General features: G+C 39.7%; 1 protein-coding gene across 13 annotated transcripts in view; it reads right to left on the reverse strand.

The window, feature by feature from the left end:
- ABI1 (abl interactor 1) overlaps positions 1-20,725 on the reverse strand; it is an 87,894-nt gene that overhangs the window by 50,253 nt on the left and 16,916 nt on the right. For all 13 annotated transcript variants that reach the window (XM_027560082.1, XM_027560080.1, XM_027560090.1 and 10 more), the window contains exon 2: positions 4,840-5,007. In XM_027560082.1, the coding sequence (XP_027415883.1) occupies positions 4,840-5,007 (168 nt within the window). The remainder of the gene's footprint in view (positions 1-4,839; positions 5,008-20,725) is intronic.

Here is a 20,725-nt window from a genome sequence, read left to right on the forward strand (position 1 = left end):
ATCAAATAAATGGTAATTCAAAATTTACACTAAGGTATGTTCATTTTCCTTTAAAATGGAGAACTTTCTAAACACAACAGTGGTTAGTTCAGTTCAGTCACTCAGTGGTGTCTGACTCTGCGACCCCATGGACTGCAGCACACCAGGCCTCCTTGTCCATCATCAACTCCTGGAGTTTACTCAAACTCATGATCATCACGTTGGTGGTGCCATCCAACCATCTCATCCTCTGTCATCCCCTTTTCCTCCCACCTTCAATCTTTCCCAGCATCAGGGTCTTTTCCAGTGAGTCAGTTCTTCGCATCACGTGGCCAAAGTATTGGAGTTTCAGTCTCAGTATCAGTCCTTCCAATGAATATTCAGACTAATTTCCTTTAGGATGGACTGGTTGGATCTCCTTGCAGTCCAAGGGACTCTCAAGAGTCTTCTCCAAAACCACAGTTCAAAAGCATCAATTCTTCGGTGCTCAGCTTTCTTTATAGTCCAAATCTCACATCCATACATGACCACTGGAAAAACCATAGCTTTGACTATACAGACCTGTGTTGGCAAAGTAATGTCTCTGCTTTTGAATATGCTGTCTAGGTTGGTCATAACTTTTCTTCTAAGGAGTAAGCATCTTTTAATTTCATAGCTGCAGTCACCATCTGCAGTGATTTTGGAGCCCCAAAAATAAAGTCTGCCACTATTTCCACTGTTTCCCCATCTATTTCCCATGAAGTGATGGGACCAGATGCCATGATCTTCGTTTTCTGAATTTTGAGCTTTAAGCCAACTTTTTCACTGTCCTCTTTCACTTTCACCAAGAGGCTCTTTAGTTCTTCTCTTTCTGCCATATGGGTGGTGTCATCTGTATATCTGAGGTTACTGATATTCCTCCCGGCAATCCTGATCCCAGTTTGTGCTTCATCCAGCCCAGCGTTTCTTATGATATATTCTGCATATAAGTTAAATAAGCATGGTGACAATATACAGCCCTGACGTACTCCTTTTCCTATTTGGAACCAGTCTGTTATTCCACTGCTGCTTCTTGACCTGCATACAGATTTCTCAAGAGGCAGATCAGGTGGTCTGGTATTCCCATTTCTTTCAGAATTTTCCAGTTTGTTGTGATTCACACAGTCAAACGCTTTAGCGTAGTCAATAAAGCAGAAGTAGATGTTTTTCTGGAACTCTCTTGCTTTTTCGATGATCCAATGGATGTTGGCAATTTGATCTCTGGTTCCTCTGCCTTTTCTAAAACCAGCTTGAACATCTGGAAGTTCATGGTTTACGTACTGTTGAAGCCTGGCTTGGAGAATTTTGAGTATTACTTTACTAGAGTGTGAAATGAATGTAATTGTGTGGTAGTTTGAGCATTGTTTGGCATTGCCTCTCTTTGGGATTGGAATGAAAACTGACATTTTCCAGTCCTGTGGCCAGTGCTGCATTTTCCAGATTTGCTGACATAATTGAGTGCGGCACTTTCATAGCATCATCTTTCAGGATTTGGAATAGCTCAACTGGAATTCCATCACCTCCACTAGCTTTGTTCATAGTGATGCTTCCTAAGGCCCACTTGACTTCATATTCCAGGATGTCTGGCTCTAGGTGAGTGATCACACCATCGTGGTTATCTGGATTGTGAAGATCTTTTTTGTATAGTTTTTCTGTGTATTCTTGCCACCTCTTCTTAATATCTTCTGCTTCTGTTAGGTCCATACCATTTCTGTCCTTTACTGTGCCCATCTTTGTATGAAACGTCCCCTTGGAATGTCTAATTTTCTTGAAGAGATCTCTAGTCTTTCCATTCTATTGTTCTCCTCTATTTCACAAATGATTAGTCCTCATTCACAGAAGACTAGATTTTTAAAAGTGCCTCGGGGTAACTTAAAGTTTCAAGGATCTACTCCTTGTCAGATTCTAAGGGAGACCCTGGGGACAAGACACAGTGATGAACCCAACAAATGAGGTTTCATCATCATTAAATTTACCTCTAAGAGAAGAAACACGCATTAAATAGGTAAACACACAAACACAATCACAAATTTGTCACATGCCATAAATAAGAGCAACAGGGAAGAGGTGGGAAAAAGTATTTCTAGATTTAGAACAAAAATATCATTGTTCCTTTTTGCAAAAGCAACATCCAAGGATAAGAGACAAAATCAAATCACAATGGCCTGACACACATATATGTTTCCAGGAAGAAAACTGCCACAAGATGACAGATTCAAGCACTTAAGTCTGTGAATTGTCAAAAGAGAAAAGGCAGTCTCTCAAAAGGTATGGTAAGGAAAGCTTTTTTATAAGATGGAGAGAAAATGCTGAATGTTGATTAGAGGGCTAATGCAAGAGAGGCCGAATGTTAAAGGGAGAGAACAGATGATTAGCTATGATGACTAATAATGCCAACATTCTATATCCAGGTATTAGGCTAAATTCTTTACATGCAATTCCTTATTTCATTCTTTAAGATCAGCACTAATGGGCCAACTCTGCATATGACAAAACTAAACACAAAAAAGTTAGGTAATTTGAACACATCACACGCAGGCAGAACTAGGATTCAAACTGAGATCTTTATGAGTTCAAAGCAGACTACACCACACTGTCTCATCCAAAAAATACTTTTTAAATCATCTCTTACGTGCCAGTTAACTATGTACTGAGGATAAAAAGAGGATATGTACTGCGGATAAACAACTCCTGGGGCACAATCAGCACATGGTACTTACACAGGATGCTCGTCACCTTTAAAGAGAGGAGGGGGAGACAGACATGGACCTCAAGACACTGATACCAGGGGAACGAATAAGATGGCACAGCACAAAGAGAGCAGCAGTATCTACCCTGAGCTAATCAGTGAAGACTTCAGATGGTGCTTATGTTAAGCAGAACAGAGTCAGAACAAAGTTAATGCCAAGTAAGACCAACAGATTACAGAAAAGAGGCACAAAATTGCATGCTATGTTTAGAAGACTTCAACAAGTTGAGCATGGCAGGAATGTGATGTGAGTTGGAAGAGACCAGACCAAAGGGCCTTTTATACCACACTAAGACATCTGAGGTTTAAAACCATAGGAAGCAAAAAACCATTTCCAGGCTTTGAAACAAGACTGGCAACTGTAAAGACTCAGCAATTGACTAGGAGGTTCAAGCTGTAGCCTGAGGCACGGCTTAGAGACAACCAAAAGGTCAGAAGATCTGCAAAGAGGCTCCCAAACTAACCTCTTATTATCAGACCAGAAAAAGGAAGACTCCAGCCTCTTTTTAGAAAAACGCAGCCTTTATTCTAAGTGAGATGAGAGCAGTCTTCAGTTATTACTATTAATCAGGACAGAACTAAAATATGGCTTGGGCTTCCCAATGGCTGGGAAAAGAATCCGCCTGCCAATACAGGAGACTCAGGTTCAATCCCCGGTTTGGGAAGATTCCCTGAAGAAAGAAATGGTAACCCACTCCATATTCTTGTCTGGAGAATTCCAGGGACAGAGGAGCCTGGTGGGCTAAAGTCCATGGGGTCAAAAAGAGTTGGATACAACTCAGTGACTAAACAACAACAAAAATATGGTTTAGCCCAAACTTTGTGATTAGTAGGGAGACAAACAGATTACAGAAAAGAGGCACAGAAGGTTTCCTTCCTCAACACCCCAAATAGATTATCTGAGGCAGAATGTGGGTTTGGGTGATTCATTTCTCCAAAAAGCATACTGAACAGAGGCAGGATAGCTGCTGTCTGCTTTGAAAGTAAAGAACAGAGTCTTCAGTTTTCGAAGGATACTCCCATCTTCGCTTCAGGGCTGAATCACATCAGTCTGCCATCTGACAATGGTGAGGGAAGATGGATACTCTCTTTTTCTGCTCAGCATGCTGCTCTGATTCAGGAGTTTTATATTTCCCAGCAAGCAGATAAGAGAAGCAGCAAAAGGATACACCCACTCCGCTAACAAAATGCAAGCCATTATTCAGCTTCATCGATGAAAACAAATCAGAGAGAAATGAATTTTAACTTAGAACTTCAGATTTATCTTTCAAAACTAAGCTCCAGGTACATTCCTCATTCTAAACAAAACAGATATCTTAGTCACCCTGAACAAGTCATCATGACTTTGTCTAAGATCATTATCTCCGACTGGAATGCATTTGTACTCCATGTCCGTATGATCAAATACACAGACTCCCATCAAACCCCAACTTAAACATCACTCCTTCAATGCCACCCAAAAGACATGCCCATGGGACTTATTTCTCTATTCAAATGTTTATTAACTATTTCCAGGTATTGTACTGAATAGTATACAGACCAATCCTTCCTAAAGAGAAATTTTAACAAATACTTACTGAATGCTTAGAATATGACAGGTTTAGTGCTAAGTTCTAGAATTTTTTTAATAAATAACAATACAATCTACTGCCTTTCAAAAACTCCCTTACTACAGGAAAAAAACATACATAGTAAATGTAGCATTTAGGGTAAATGGGTAAGGACAAAGAAAGAAATAATTAAGACCAGAATGAAAATCAATTTAATAGACGAAAATCAATTCTACACCCACTTTGCTTAAAACTGAAGAGAAGGGAACACTGTCCAATGTTATTTGGTAAGGTCGGCATTATACTAACACAAAGCCACAGACCAGTAACCACTGGGTGTGTATTTTACCACACACACACACACACACACACACACACACACACACACACACACACACAGAATAGTCTTACTGAACTCAAAGCTAAAGTTGAAAGTGATAATGACTAGTCAGTAAGAAGATGAGTAAGGAATCCATATTTCCAGGCTACCTACCATGCTGCTAGTTGATTAAATGTGAATTTAAAGTTTTTACAAGCTGTTACCTGTGAGATATGATTGATGGAAGACTCCATTCTCCGGAGCTGAGAGGCTTGGATGTCCAGCAGTTGGAGCACATTGTTAGCCAATGCATTTATTTGATAAGCGACACTAGCTAGGGATTGGGTTGTATAGGCTTTGGTCTCTTCTAAAGCTTTTCTCTTGTCTGTAGCCTGAAATAAGAACAAAAAAGCCCAATATTTATTTTGGTTAACATTCATTAAACATCTGTTCTATAGAAAGGCAGTATTATATCCCAGAGGATGGGAAGATTTGGGAGAATGACATTGAAACATGTAAAATATCATGTAAGAAACGAGATGCCAGTCCAGGTTCGATGCACGATACTGGATGCTTGGGGCTAGTGCACTGGGACGACCCAGAGGGATGGTAGGGGAGGGAGGAGGGAAGAGGGTTCAGGATGGGGAACACATGTATACCTGTGGCGGATTCATTTTGATATTTGGCAAAACTAATACAATTATGTAAAGTTTAAAAATAAAATAAAATTAAATAAATAAAAAAAAGAAAGGCAGTATTAGAATTATATTTTTTTAATAGAAAAGCCCAACTGAATCAAAGAACTTAGCAGACCAGTTTGATGAACCACAAAGCACTCCATCCTCTGACCCTAATAAAGGCAGGTGCCTCAAGTCCTGCTGGCTTACTCTCTGCCTGCCCCGACCTCCCCATGTGTCCCCTCAAGGCAAGCTATGAACCTCCTCCAGGACCTGTGAGTAATAAATTTCTCCATTTCATTTTCCCTTACAGTCTTTTGTTGAACTTTGAGCTCACCATCCATGACACCCCAGGGCTCTACTTAACAAACGGTAACTTAACAACAACAACAAAAATCACAACATCCACTAGTACAATGATATGGACTAAATCCATTCTATCTTACAATCCTGTTTACATCAGTGAACATCAGAAACCAAACCACCTGTTAACCATTACAACCAAGCTTCTCATCTCCACAAAAACTACTGTACTCTTATGACCCCATCCTTTACCCATCCGTTTTCCCCAAACTCCAGTGCACAGTCAGACAGTAAGAAATGTTCAGAGACCAAGTTCAAAGCTAAGTTCAGAGAAAAATTCAAAGACAAGTGATAAACTCTGAGAGAGTGAGGGAGGGGATGAGTGGGAAGCAAGCAAGGTAGCCAGCAACTTATATTACAATTAATATAGAATCTAAAAACAAAAAGGCCAAGGATAGAAAAAAATGAAACAGATCTAAGAGTTCAAAAAAAAAAAAGCAATGCAACCACAAACTAATATGAGATAATATTTCTCATCTATCCACCCAGCAAAAATCTAAAAGCAGGACAAAGTACTCTGCAAAGTTGCAGGGAAAGACTCTGATACACTCTCTGCTGGTGATATCCAGCAAAATTACACACGGGCTTATTTTTTGTCCCAGCAAACTCACTTTTAGGAATCTCAAAGAATCACTGGCAAAAATATATATGTAATTATTCACTACAGCACTATTTGCAATAGGAAAAGACTAGAAACAACCAATACAACCACTGATGGGGGATTGGTCAAATAAATTATGGGATCTCCAAACATTAGGGTACTACACTGCAGTAAGAAGTAATGTAGAGAGATACTGTTATTACCACCACACCCAATCTCCAGAATATTGCTAAGGTGAAAAATAAAAAAAAAATGTTTATAGAATGCTACCACTTATGAAATGGAAAAGATACAAAAACATATTCCTTTACTTTTTAAGAAAAAAGGATAAAACATAACATCTTTAAAAAATAATTGCATATGGGGCCAAGGGTCAACAGGTTGGCAAGAATATGGATAAGATTCTTTAAACATACCTTGTTTTTTAGATTTGCTTTTTGCAACTATGCATACAATTTACACAATTATAAAACAAAATTAAATTTTAAAAAGGAATTCCCCAAAATTAAATGTCAAATTAATCAAATGAGCCTAACTGTGCATCCAATTAGTGGCTTAACCAGAGAGCCTACAAGTGGCTTCAAAGCACAGTAATTTGATTGCACATTTCTAATGGGGTTTATCCTTAGGACAAAAACAATTAAAAGAGGGAAGAAAAATACTGAATCTGTTTTCAGTCACTTTATTGCTGATGGTAGTTTTGGAATTATTACCCAGAGACTGCTGTTTGTGTGGTGTGGAATAAAGCAAGTCATTAAATATGTTTAGGTCACTGAGAGCTGAGATTTGGGGCATAATTCAAAAGACATTCTGATGTAAGAAGAAAAACCTGTAGTTCTGCATTTAAGCTGAAAACATTAATCTGAACTTAATTTTTATGGTATCACATTTTATATACCAATAGCCAACAAAAAAAAGCCTAAATGGTGACTGTAGTTGATAACACTGTACTGTAAAATTGAAATTTGCTAAAAGGACAGGCCTGATGTCCTCAGCAAGCGGGGAGGGGAGATACACATGAGGTGATGCATGTGCTAACTAAGTACTGTCGATAGCAGATACAAGTGCCACTTCCAGGCCTAGACATAAAAGCATCCCTGCATTGTTTGGATGCAAAGGTTAAAAGTAAAATGCAGTCCTACCAAAAAAATTGGTATGATGATTGGTATAATGGCATCACCAACTGGACGGACATGAGTTTGAGCAGGCTCCGGGAGTTGGTGATGGACAGGGAGGCCTGGCGTGCTGCGGTTCATGGGGTCGAAAAGAGTTGGACACGACTGAGCAACTGAACTGAATCAAAAAAACTAAATTGTACTTAACAGAAACCGTTGTACACTGCTTCCATTTTTAAATTTAAAATAATTAAAATTAAATAAAATTTTAAAATTCATATTCTCAAACTAGCCACATTTTAAACAGCTCAACAGTCATATATGGATTGTGGCCTTACTGGAGAGACTGCAGTTCTAGTCACAGTTAATTTCCTCTTTAAACCATGGATTTAAAAGTTAAGTCTGCACAAGAATTACTGTTTTCACTTATTTCACTTGTTTGGTGTCCAATAGTTGGTCTCCCTCATTCTTTGATACTTTCGCTTTTGATAACTTTTGATACCAAGCAGCCTTAATATGTCCAAAGGATCACACAAAATGGATTATAAATCAGAAGACTTCTTCACAGAGCTAAAACAGACATCGTTAATCAATTACAACAGCCTTCCTCCAAAAGTCTAAACACTCTTAACTGATCACTCTAGGACGTGACATGTGATTGTAATCAATCTGCCATCCCTGTCTTATGCCACTGAGGAAGTTGGCTTAAAATGGAAATAAACATATGGCTTTAAAAGAAAAGTTAATTATTTAAAAGAGCTAAACTCAAAATAAATAATGTAGGCCAAGAACTTAACAGGAAATTCCTTAGATAACTGAATTTTCTCAACAGCCCATATATAAAACTGTCTTCTTCCTCCCATATCCACCTGTGGAAACCAAGTTTTACTGAGTTAAGATCTGCTTGCTGGAGGAAAGAACCTTTTCAAGCAGTACCTACTCCTATTACATCCTTTTCTTGCCCCTCAAGGTGACTAAACAGGCAAAGTAATCTCTTGTTTTTCACTGTTTAAAATGGAAATGATGATGCTATAAGCAATCTCTCTCATACTCATACATTTATCTTTAACCCCACCTCCTCGTCCCCGTTCTCAACTTCCACCTGTGATCAGAAGAAAAACCTCTCTCCCTCTATTACAACTAAGAACATCCTCGCAGTAAGTATGCTTAGAAAGTAATACATTCTAGGTGAAAACAAATTGCATGGTTTAATTTTTGCCTTTTTTTAAACAGAGAGAGAAATTTACAAAATTAATGCACCATCATGGAAATGGACCTTACTAACATTTTAGTATAAGTTCTTCAAATCTCTCAAGTACATGTGTTTATCTTACAAGAATGCAAAACTAACCCTGCTTTTTTCATTTAAAAATGTATGATGAGCATTTCCCCATGTGTTATTCTTCTATTCCTATTCTTTTTCAAAAAAGAATTTTCAATAGCTACACAATAATGGCAGTAACTGTTAGCTGACTGTTTTCCTTTTAATTCCTCTAATATTAAGACCCTGATTTTAATCAGGACATCAATGTATGCAGATTCAAATCCAGCTTCCTCTAAATAACCAAACAAGAGATGGCATTATTTCCAAACATTAACCTGTAAGCTAAGGCTAAAAACACCATTTCCAAGTTAGGGCCCGACTACTGAGAGACCTGGAACATGCCCTGTAGTACTAGCCTGTCTAAAAACATTTCAGAAAAACAGGTTAAGTTAAATTACAGTGTACTTTTTATCACTCACCTGAACCCTTCCCTAAACTCTGACAGGAAGTTCGGAAAATTATGTTTGCTCTGAGGAACAATCTTTCTCCATGTCTTAACTGCAAGACATAAGGCTTCCCTTGTGGCTCAGCTGAAGAATCCGCCTGCAATGTGGGAGACCTGGGTTCAATACCTGGGTTGGGAAGATCCCCTGAAGAAGGGAAAGGCTACCCCCTCCAGTATCCTGGTCTGGAGAATTCCATGGACTGTATGGGTATAGTCCATGGGGTTGCAAAGAGTGGACAGGACTGAGTGACTTGCACTTTTAACTGCAATTGGTTTAATGATCCTGCTTAGGTAACAAAGTAGCAAGTTAAGAAACACCTGGAGTAACAGGCAAATTTGGCCTTGGAATACGGAATGAAGCAGGGCAAAGGCTAATAGAGTTTTGCCAAGAGAACCCACTGGTGATAGCAAACACCCTCTTCCAACAACACAAGAGAAGACTCTACACATGGACATCACCAGATGGTCAACACCGAAATCAGATTGATTATATCCTTTGCAGCCAAAGATGGAGAAGTGCTATACAGTCAGCAAAAACAAGACCAGGAGCTGACTGTGGCTCAGATCATGAACTCCTTATTGCCAAATTCAGACTGAAATTGAAGAAAGTAGGGAAAACCACTAGACCATTCAGGTATGACCTAAATCAAATCCCTTATGATTATACAGTAGAAGTGAGAAATAGATTTAAGGGCCTAGATCTGACAGATAGAATGCCTGATGAACTATGGAATGAGGTTCGTGACATTGTACAGGAGACAGGGATCAAGACCATCCCCATGGAAAAGAAATGCAAAAAAGCAAAATGGCTGTCTGGGGAGACCTTACAAATAGCTGTGAAAAGAAGAGAAGTGAAAAGCAAAGGAGAAAAGGAAAGATATAAACATCTGAATGCAGAGTTCCAAAGAATAGCAAGAGATAAGAAAGCCTTCCTCAGCGATCAATGCAAAGAAATAGAGGAAAACAACAGAATGGAAAAGACTAGACATCTCTTCAAGAAAATTAGAGATGCCAAGGGAACAGTTCATGCAAAGATGGGCTCGATAAAGGACAGAAATGGTATGGACCTAACAGAAGCAGAAGATATTAAGAAGAGGTGGCAAGAATACACAGAAGAACTGTACAAAAAAGATCTTCACAACCAAGATAATCACAATGGTATGATCACTCACCTAGAGCCAGATATCCTGGAATGTGAAGTCAAGTGGGCCTTCGAAAGCATCATTACGAACAAAGCTAGTGGAGGTGATGGAATTCCAGTCGAGCTATTTCAAATCCTGAAAGATGACGCTGTGAAAGTGCTGCACTCAATATGCCAGCAAATCTGGAAAATGCAGCAGTGGCCACAGGACTGGAAAAGGTCCATTTTCATTCCAATCCCAAAGAAAGGCAATGCCAAAGAATGCTCAAACTACCCCATAATTGCACTCTTCTCACATGCTAGTAAAGTAATGCTCAAAATTCTCCAAGCCAGGCTTCAGCAATATGTGAACCGTGAACTTCCTGATGTTCAGCTGGTTTTAGAAAAGGCAGAGAAACCAGAGATCAAATTGCCAACATCCGCTGGATCATGGAAAAAGGAAGAGAGTTCCAGAAAAGCATCTATTTCTGCTTTATTGACTATGCCAAAGCCTTTAACTGTGTGGATCACAATAAACTGTGGAAAATTCTGAAAGAGATGGGGATACCAGACCACCTGACCTGCCTCTCGAGAAACCTATATGCAGGTCAGGGGCAACAGTTAGAACTGGACATGGAATAACAGACTGGTTCCAAATAGGAAAAGGAGTATGTCAAGGCTGTATATTGTCTCCCTGCTTATTTAACTTCTATGCAGAGTACATCATGAGAAATGCTGGGCTGGAAGAAGCACAAGATGGAATCAAGATTGCCGGGAGAAATATCAATAACCTTAGATATGCAGATGACACCTTATGGCAGAAAGTGAAGAGGAACTAAAAAGCCTCTTGATGAAAGTGAAAGAGGAGAGTGAAAAAGTTAGCTTAAAGCTCAACATTCAGAAAACGAAGATCATGGCATCTGGTCCCATCACTTCATGGGAAATAGATGGGGAAACAGTGGAAACAATGTCAGACTTCATTTTTTGGGGGCTCCAAAATCACTGCAGATGGTGACTGCAGCCATGAAATTAAAAGACGCTTACTCCTTGGAAGGAAAGTTATGATCAACCTAGATAGCATATTCAAAAGCAGAGACATTACTTTGCCAACAAAGGTCCGTCTAGTCAAGGTTATGGTTTTTCCTGTGGTCATGTATGGATGTGAGAGTTGGACTGTGAAGAAGGCTGAGCGCCGAAGAATTGATGCTTCTGAACTGCGGTGTTAGAGAAGACTCTTGAGAGTCCCTTGGACTGCAAGGAGATCCAACCAGTCCATTCTGAAGGAGATCAGCCCTGGGATTTCTTTGGAAGGAATGGTGCTAAAGCTGAAACTCCAGTACTTTGGCCACCTCATGCGAAGAGTTGACTCATTGGAAAAGACTCTGATGCTGGGAGGGATTGGGGGCAGGAGGAGAAGGGGACGCCAGAGGATGAGATGGCTGGATGGCATCACCGACTCGATGAAAGTGAGTTTGAGTGAACTCTGGGAGATGGTGATGGACAGGGAGGCCTAGCGTGCTGCGATTCACGGGGTCGCAAAGAGTCGGACACAACTGAGCAACTGTACTGAACCGAACTAGGTAACAAAACAGGGGTCTTACGCATTTTTTAAAAAAAAGTTTCTCCATCTTGCTTCTGTCTTTACTTTTCCTCCCACTCTTTGTAGAAATGATACCACATCATATCTTTTTAACAACTTTAACTTAACTCTAATCCAAACTTGCCAGAAACTTTTCCAAAGTAAGTTATTTTTCCCACAGAATATCTCGAATATTTAAATAAGGTTTTTCCAATTATATTAATAGAATGGAAGCTATTTCATGGTAATTCATTAAAAAATTACCCACATCTACCAAAACACACCATATTTCAATGACTCCAACAAAACAGCTATGTCAGATGCACCATTTTTATGTATCACTCAGGGAAAAACCGGCCAACTCCATTATGTCAGAATGCTTTCTTATGAATAAATTTTATTTTATACTTAACAGAAAATGCTCTTTGGGATTTATTTAGATGGTGAGCTTTGTATGTCACTCTCAGTGAAGTGAAGTCGCTCAGTTGTGTCCAACTCTTTGCGACCCCATGGACTGTAGCCTACCAGGCTCCTCTGTCCATGGGATTTTCCAGGCAACAGTACTGGAGTGGATTGCCATTTCCTTCTCCAGGGGATCTTCCCAATCCAGGGATCGAACCCGGGTCTCCCGCATTGTAGACAGACGCTTCGTCTGAGCCACCAAGGAAGGTCACTCTTAATCATACAGTAATACCAGCTATAGATTCATCCAACTTCCAAAAGAAACCCTTTGTATCTTTTATTTTGTATGATTCAAGATCCAACAAAACACAGCTCCCAAGTCTTGACAGTCATGTCTGTTCAGTTTCTAAATCTAGAACATCCCCTTCGACTCTGACCTTTTTTTTTTTTCTTTCAAAACACAGACTTTGTTTTAAAATTCCAGGTCAGTTGTCTTATAGGAAGTCCTACAATCTGGATTTGTCTGATTGTTTCCTCATGATTAGATTCAGATTAAGCAGAGTGGCTAGAAGAACAGGTGATGCTATAAACTTCCCACTATAAGCAATACATCTTTTAAAATAAGGCTCCATCTTTATTTCCATGATTTTCTTCCAAACTCCTGACACCAATTCTGCAAACTTTGATGCTGGTGCTATCTTACAAGGGGGTAACCAAAAAAAAAAAAAAAAAATTTAAGACAAAACCCAAGACTCTTTTCTTCCCTCAAATGGTCTTTAAATGTTTTGACTCTAGCCCTTCCTCAAATGGTTTGATGACAGGCTGCAATAATCCAGTTATACCAACAGTAAAACCATCCAAATTCATACAAGTGGGAACAATGACAACTGCTGCCTGGCTGATAGCTTTCTAAGGACAACATTAATTGTAAAATGCATCCCAAGAACAGAAATTTTAAAATGTAGGGGTGAGGAGAAAGTTTCTTAGAACTGCTAAAATATACTCTATAAGGTTAAGGTTTCTGTCAATTAAGGATTTAAAATGTCAGCTTTCAATACTTGTAAGGAAGGGTTATATATACACAAAACAAAACATCTATTTTGCTGAAGGCCACTTAAAGGTCTGGCTTGAGAACATTTCCAGAGGGAATCCAGAATCCCTTTGTGGCAAGGGCTGACAGGAGCACACAGGCCAAATCCTGGTTGGAGCCATGGGGCTCAGGGTATGCACACGCGCAATACCCAGCTAACAGTGAAAGGATCTAATTTTCTCCAACACAATTTCCATTCCAATAAAAGTAAAAAGGAAATAAAAAGAAACCCTACCAGGTTACAGCTGGTATTTATCCAGCAAAAAGAATAAATTTTTTGCAGAACAATTCAAGTTGAAACCTAGTCACTGTAACCCCAGCATAGCTCCTCCCCACCACCTCCCACTTAAGCAACTGCTCACAGTCTATGATCCTTTCATTCCCAACAAAATCCAGGGAAAACCTCTGCTGCCTACTGAGTCACACAGCGCTGATGGGCAGGAACCTGAGTTGTGGCGCATGCTCTTTAACTGAAGAGCAAATACAAAACAACCAACAACTAGTATCCTCATTAAATAACGTTCCAAATTCAACTCTAACGTAGATTATGTTTTCAAACCTTCACAGGTCAATTTATACGTCCAGGGCACTTTCAATAACTAGATAATTAAGTTCTGAAATTTTAGGTTTCACCCTAATTATAGCCTCAGTCAATGAATTATATTTATTAAAAACAGGCAAAACCTGCAAAAACCAAATTTTAGAAAGAGCAACTACATTTAAACAAAAAATTAGTTAAATGTATTACTAACAGAATATATTCCATAGGAGTCCAAGACACTGGGTTCCTTCCATCAACTCCTTCCATGTTAACTATCTTCTCATATAATCTTATTTCTTCTTAAAAGGAATTAAACTGAAAAAGCCATGATGAAGAGTGCAGCTTGGACACACACTTTCACATTCTGCTGGAGGGTGCAATTAGACAACAAGTATCACAGTTCTTTAAAATGTATATATCCTTCACTTCTAGGAATTTACTTAAATAAAAGGCAAAGTGCAAAGAAACTGTATGTTCAAGAATGTCCACACCTTGTTTAAAACAGCAAAAAAGGAAAAACAAAAAAAACCAGAAACAACCTAAGTGGCCAATGATTAGTGTTTAAAATATTCATGTATTAGAATACCATGCAGTCAATAAAAGTAATCTAGATATTTACCAACAAGGAAAATGCATTAAGTTAGAATTCAAACTGGGAAGTAGAACCACTGTGAGTTACAGAATAATTATAGAATTTTACCTTACACAATTATAGGACTAGCTGGGAAAGCTGTGAAGGTCCCAAAGGGAAGTAGGAAGATCAGAGTCATCAACGAGAGTCTGTTTGAGACATCTGACACATTCAGCTACAAAAACGTGGCTGCAAAGCAAAGACTCCTGGAGAGATCTGAGAAGCTCAGGTCTCCCACCAAGTGAGTGGGCCTGATGCATCTGTTAACCAAACTATCAGCAATCAGAAAAAAATAGCTGAATGCAGAGCAAAGGAGATCAAAGTCTGGCTGGACCTCACCAACACCTCCACGTCTCTCACTGCATATCACCACAAAAACCTTCAGAGGTTTAGTGAGGGCTGCTTAATTCTCTTTCGGCCAATTCTAGCCATACCCAGCTTCAGCTTAAGTAAACTGACACAGTACTAACTACCATGGCACCCCTGGTCAATATGGTACACACACAGCTCTGTCATCATATTCAACTCCTGAATTAAAGCAACAGCAAAATCACACTCCAGTGTAACATGATGCAACCATCCCTTATACAACCGAAAAGATGCTATCTCCTCAAAACAGAATACAAAGTCTATCTTCTCTTCGAGTAAAGTTCTTTCCTTTCCTAATTGAGTTGTACTTCCCCTTTGATATCTTGTGACTTAAATACTGAAATACAAGGTTAACCAGTAATAACATATCTTAAGTTAAATACAGAAGACTAGGGGGGAAGAATTGGTTACTATATACATAAATATTAAGAAAGATATAGAACAAATATTCATAACTACTCGTTTTCATTCTATAACTGGTCATGAGGTGACCAAGAGCAGCTAGTGTTTATCATTTTCTTCTCCCACTATCCATCACCATTTTGTTTGCCCTCTGCAGTCATCTCATCCGGTCACTGTTCCTTGCCTGACGTGTCTGTGCTTAGTTGCTCAGTTGTGTCTGCGTCTTTGCGATCCCATGGACTGCAGCCTGCCAGGCTCCTCTGTTCATGTAATTTTTCAGGCAAGAATATTGGAGTGGGTTGCCATTCCCTTCTCCAGGGAATGTTCAGGACCCAGGGACATCATGTGTCTCCTGCACTGTAGGCAGATTCTTTACCTGCTGAGCCACTGGGGAAGGAAGCCCAGTGACTCAAACCTTCTTTACCATCAGCAGCCCTTCTTGTATTGTGTTGCATTAGCTTTCCATTAACTTTTATAGTATAGGACTCAGGAGTGGTTAAGAGGCACTCCAGGGACCTCCTGCATTCCAGACATACTCCTCTCCACCCCACTGTGTAGTAGCAACCCAGTTTCCACTGACAGTGGGGATCAATCACCAGTTGGGATCAATCACCATAACCAATACAGCAATCTCCTGCTTTGCCTGTTAGTTTACTGGCACAAGGAAGGCAAAGTGGCCAGGTGTTCAATTTCCAGTTTAATAGAACCAATGCTGCATTTCCCAGTAAAAGCACTCCTCTTTGGAACTCAGAACTCTATACTGGCACGCCCCAGAGTCGAAGATAAAGAAGAAAAATTTTTGCCAGCAGATCATTAGGGGTAAGTGAGAAAAGGTCACTTTATTTCCACCTCTTGAGCCCCAGACCTATGAATGCTGGCTACAGGAGAAACCCCACCACACATCTGTGACTGATTCAGAGACCAGACCCCATCTCAGAGAACATCACACCAGCACTGCAAAGAACTGCCACCAGCAGGTACAGTGAGTCTTCAGAAGGCCATTCCACTGTTCTATCCTTTCAGCTTCTTCAAGGTAATGGGGAATATGCTAAGACCAGGGATTCCGTGAACATGAGCCCAATGCCACATTTCACTTGCTGTAAAATCAATTGCCTGGTCAGAAGTAATGTGATACAAAATACCAAGACATAATTAAGGCATTCTGAAAGTCAATAAGGAGTTTTGGCAGAAACAATGCAGGAAGGGGAAGCAAATACATGCCCAGGGCAAGCAGCTTTTTCAAGGAGAACAAAGTATTGTCCTCTTCGTTATGGAAGTAGTCCAACGCAAACCACCCGCCACCAGGTATCTGGCTGGTCCCTCCAGAGAAATGGTGTCATCTTAGGGGGTCACAGTGCGGGCCCTCTACCATTAGCAAGGTGTTCATTCAGCGGTAGTGGGCTCTAAGCCAGTCGTGATGTGTCTGAGCATACACACCATCTCCATGCCCATCACTGTGATATCTTTTTCATCAGCCCTTTGGGAAAGGACTGAGGTAGACGGGGAAAGGCTGAAATCCAGACGTGATATCCTGTCCACCTGATCATTAAGATCCTTCTCTGCCGAGGCTGCTCTTTGATGGGCATTCACAATAAACCCAAATATTAGTGTCCATTTGGAAGTATGTCTGTATATCTATTCCCCATACTTCCAATTATGTTCCTTCCAAGCCCATGATCAATTAGCCAAACGATTAGCTACTGCCATGAACTGAGGGGGTCCACATCTCTAACCATCTCTCTCTCCAGACAAAACAACTAGGTGTGCTGCTCAAAGATGTACCAGTGAGCTTCAACAAGGATTTACCATATAGCACAGGGAACTATATTCAGTATCTTGTAATAATTAATAATCTATAATGGAAACTCATCTGAAAGAAAAAAATATACATATATATATAATCATTTTGCTGTATATCTGAAACTAACACAATATTGTGAATCAACTATACGTCAATTAAAACAAAAAGATCTGCCCATAGAGGGAATTTCCCTTCACCACTGCGCTCCAGGTCACGGCTGACTGTGGCTATAGGGCTACAGATGCCCATGCTGGCACCAGCATATCATGTAGAACCATTTGTAAACTAAACCTAAATTGTTTTTTCCTCAGTTAACTGGGACTCCTCATGAGGCCGTAAGCGTGGACTGAGAGTGAAGAAGCAAAGAAACAGGAGCTTAAGTATACACCTTGTGGAGTATACATCACAAGAAAAGGTATATAAAACAGTAATAAAAGCAAGTTATAAAATGACTATGTACCTGCTTTTTTAAAAAGAAATGGCATATGTAAAGCAATTATCCTTCAAAAAAAAATAATAAATATAAAAAGAAAAAAAGAAATGGCATAGGGGGAGACCACTGCCTCCCAGCCTATGATTCTAGGAGTGAACGAAGTACAGTTTTAAAATGTCAGTGAATCCACTGAAGTGTTTCCTCCAAGATTTGAACACCACGTGAATTTTAATTAACCGGAAGGGAAAAAGGAATAGAGTGAGAAAGTTTTCTCCAGATAGTTGAGGAGAAATAGTTCCTCCAGATAGTTCATTCTTGGCCAATGAAACAATTAAAGCTCTACATAAGAGATCTATAAATGGAGAAAAAAACAAACATTTAACACTTTTCCAAGTTATTCTTCATACAGGAACACATTCATATCTTTAATTCATACTCAAATAAATGCGAGTTTGCGAGGTAATTACTTAAGGAATACAAAGCATCGTTTCACAAACTACAAGGTAGAGTGGTAGTTAATACCATCACAATCAGCACCACCCTTAATTAACTGAGTGGGGAAAACTAAGCACTCCTGCTTTAAAACAAACAAACAAAAATCAAGGTCCTATAAATACCGACAAAAGTAACTTGTGCTACCACTGACTGCCTATTTCCTCACACCAGCTCACAAAACAGCCTCACAGAATCAGTACTGGAGGTCTCCATCCTAGACTGATTCACTCACTGACCACATTTTCCAAACCAAAAAATTACGAGCATGACACAATCTGACAAACTATATTTTCCCCTAATTTCTTCATCTATTATATAAAAGTGTAAGAATTACAGTGATATTAAGACTCAGTTAACAAGTCTTATTGAAAGCAGCTAAATTTTCTAAATTATAGCTATTCCCAAAATATGTGAGACATAGAGTCATTTTTACAAGTATTCCAAAAAAAAGCCTGAGACATGGACAGAGGGATATTCTGTTCCCATCCATCAGTTATAAAACAGAGATAAAAGACACTTTATTAACAAAATACCACATACTGAATACAAACCAAATAACCATTCAGAAATCTAAATACCAATTAAGGATATACAATAATATTAAAAAGAAAGCCATCTAACAAGATATGTACAAGATCTGTATGAGGAAAACGACAAAACTCTGATGAAAGAAATAAAAAAAAACTAAACAGAGAGAATCCATTGTCATGCCTAAGAAGACCTGATACTATCAAGACATCACATCTCCCCACCATGATCTACAGATTCAACAGAACTCCAATCAAAATCCGAGGAAGTTACTTTGTGAATATCGACAAAGTGATTATGAAGTATATATGGAAGGATGATGTCAGACAGCTGAATATGATGTCCTTCGTCACATCTACCTTCAACAATTTTGCATCCATCCTTGGGCAAAAGGGAGCTGTGGGATCCAGGGAACAAACTGTAAAACCCAGGTGTAGTACAAGATCAAGGAAAGCTGTTTTAAAACAGACTTGTACCCATGGTCTCAGCTGGATTTAAAACTGGCTCTATACCAGAGGCCATAGCTACAGCCCCAGTTAGCTTTGGTTCTGACACCAGCACCAGATGCCAGGGGCATAGGAGGACTCTTACCCACTTGTAATCAGGTAATACATATACAGACATCAGTCTCAAAGGTCAACCATGCACTGACCTGTGAACCAGCTCCAGTTCCTTGCAGCTGCAGTTCAGGAGCCCCTAGAGAACACTAATTTAGACAATCACCCAGAGATGAGAGAACCTCTGTGAAAGTCCAGGAGTACCATAGAGAAGTTCCAGCCCACCACTGGAGCAAAAGAAATGCGAGATAAGATGCACTGGAAAGGGTAAGAAGAACAGTCTGATTTCACCCACTTCACACATCCCTCCAAGGCAGCACAGCTCAGTGCCAAGAGAGCCCTTCTCAACCAACGACTTCTCTGCTGGGTCAAGTGAGAGCAGGTGAGGGAGCCCCTGGCTTCCCGGCTGTGGGACACACTGCAAAGCCCATTTCCTTCTCGCCCCATCCAGAATTCTGAAGTGTGAACAGCACCTCTAGGAGGTGGTGAGTGGCTGGTACACAACAAAACGGATGTGGATCCTACTGAGCATGTCAAAGACTCCACTAGGAAACCCGACCACAAGCTTCTGAGAACGCTTTGCCCACAGTGCCCCAACGTGCCCAGCCTTCCATATCCCCACCTCATAACTGGCTCAAGAGAGCGCTCCTGATAGTGGCAGAGTGAGCTTTTGCAAAAGATCAGTGAGCACGCAGAGAGGCAGACTGAACCTGTGGCCTGGGAAAGACCATAAACTTGAGCCATAAGCACCACCCTCAGAAAAGCAAAAAACAATGCCTGTTACTTCACAGGATCAAAAGAATGCAAGCAAGCTTAAAAATTCTGTCACAAGGAGGAGCAAGATATTTAGAGCAGGCATATTCTTAGAAGATCTATCAAAGCCTTGGAATTCCTAGCAGATGTGACAAGATATTTCTCTCCTGCAGTCAATTAGTAAAGACTGAAAGAGCTGACAGCTCTACTTCAAGTGTGAAGACAGCAACACAAGAATTCAAAGAATATGAAAATTCAAGAAAAAAGGACACCATCAAAGGCTCACAATATTCCAGTAACCAATCCCAAAGACAAAGAGTTCTGTGATTTACCCAATAAAGAACTCAAAACAGTGTTTCAAGGAAACGCAATGAGCTACAAGAAATCAGAAAGATCATTTAATGAAATCAGTAAACACATGAACAAAATGTGTTTAACAAAGAGATAAAAATCCTAATAAAGAAACAAGTTCTGGAGCTAAAAAATGCAATCAATGAAATAAAAAATCCAAGAGACCATCAACAGCAGCATGGATCAAATAGGAGAAAGAATGTGTGAAACAGGAGACAGAAACTTCAAACACTGGAGAAAAAAAAATAATGAAAACGAGTGAAAAATGGCTACATGATTTGGGGGATATGATTAAAAGAAACAATCTGTGAATTATTGGAGTCCCACAGGAAGAAGAGATGGAGAAGAGGGCACAAAGTCTTTTTAAAGAAATAATAGCACAGGACTTCCCAAATCTGGAGAGAGATTTGGACACCCGAGTTAATGGACCAAAGACCTTACAAACACGTTATCAAAGAAGAGACACAGATAGCAAATACACATAGGGAAAGATGCTCCACATCCTTAGGGGAATCGAAATCAAAATGAGTTAT

Source organism: Bos indicus x Bos taurus, chromosome 13, assembly GCF_003369695.1.
Source record: "Bos indicus x Bos taurus breed Angus x Brahman F1 hybrid chromosome 13, Bos_hybrid_MaternalHap_v2.0, whole genome shotgun sequence".
Lineage (NCBI taxonomy): Eukaryota > Metazoa > Chordata > Mammalia > Artiodactyla > Bovidae > Bos > Bos indicus x Bos taurus.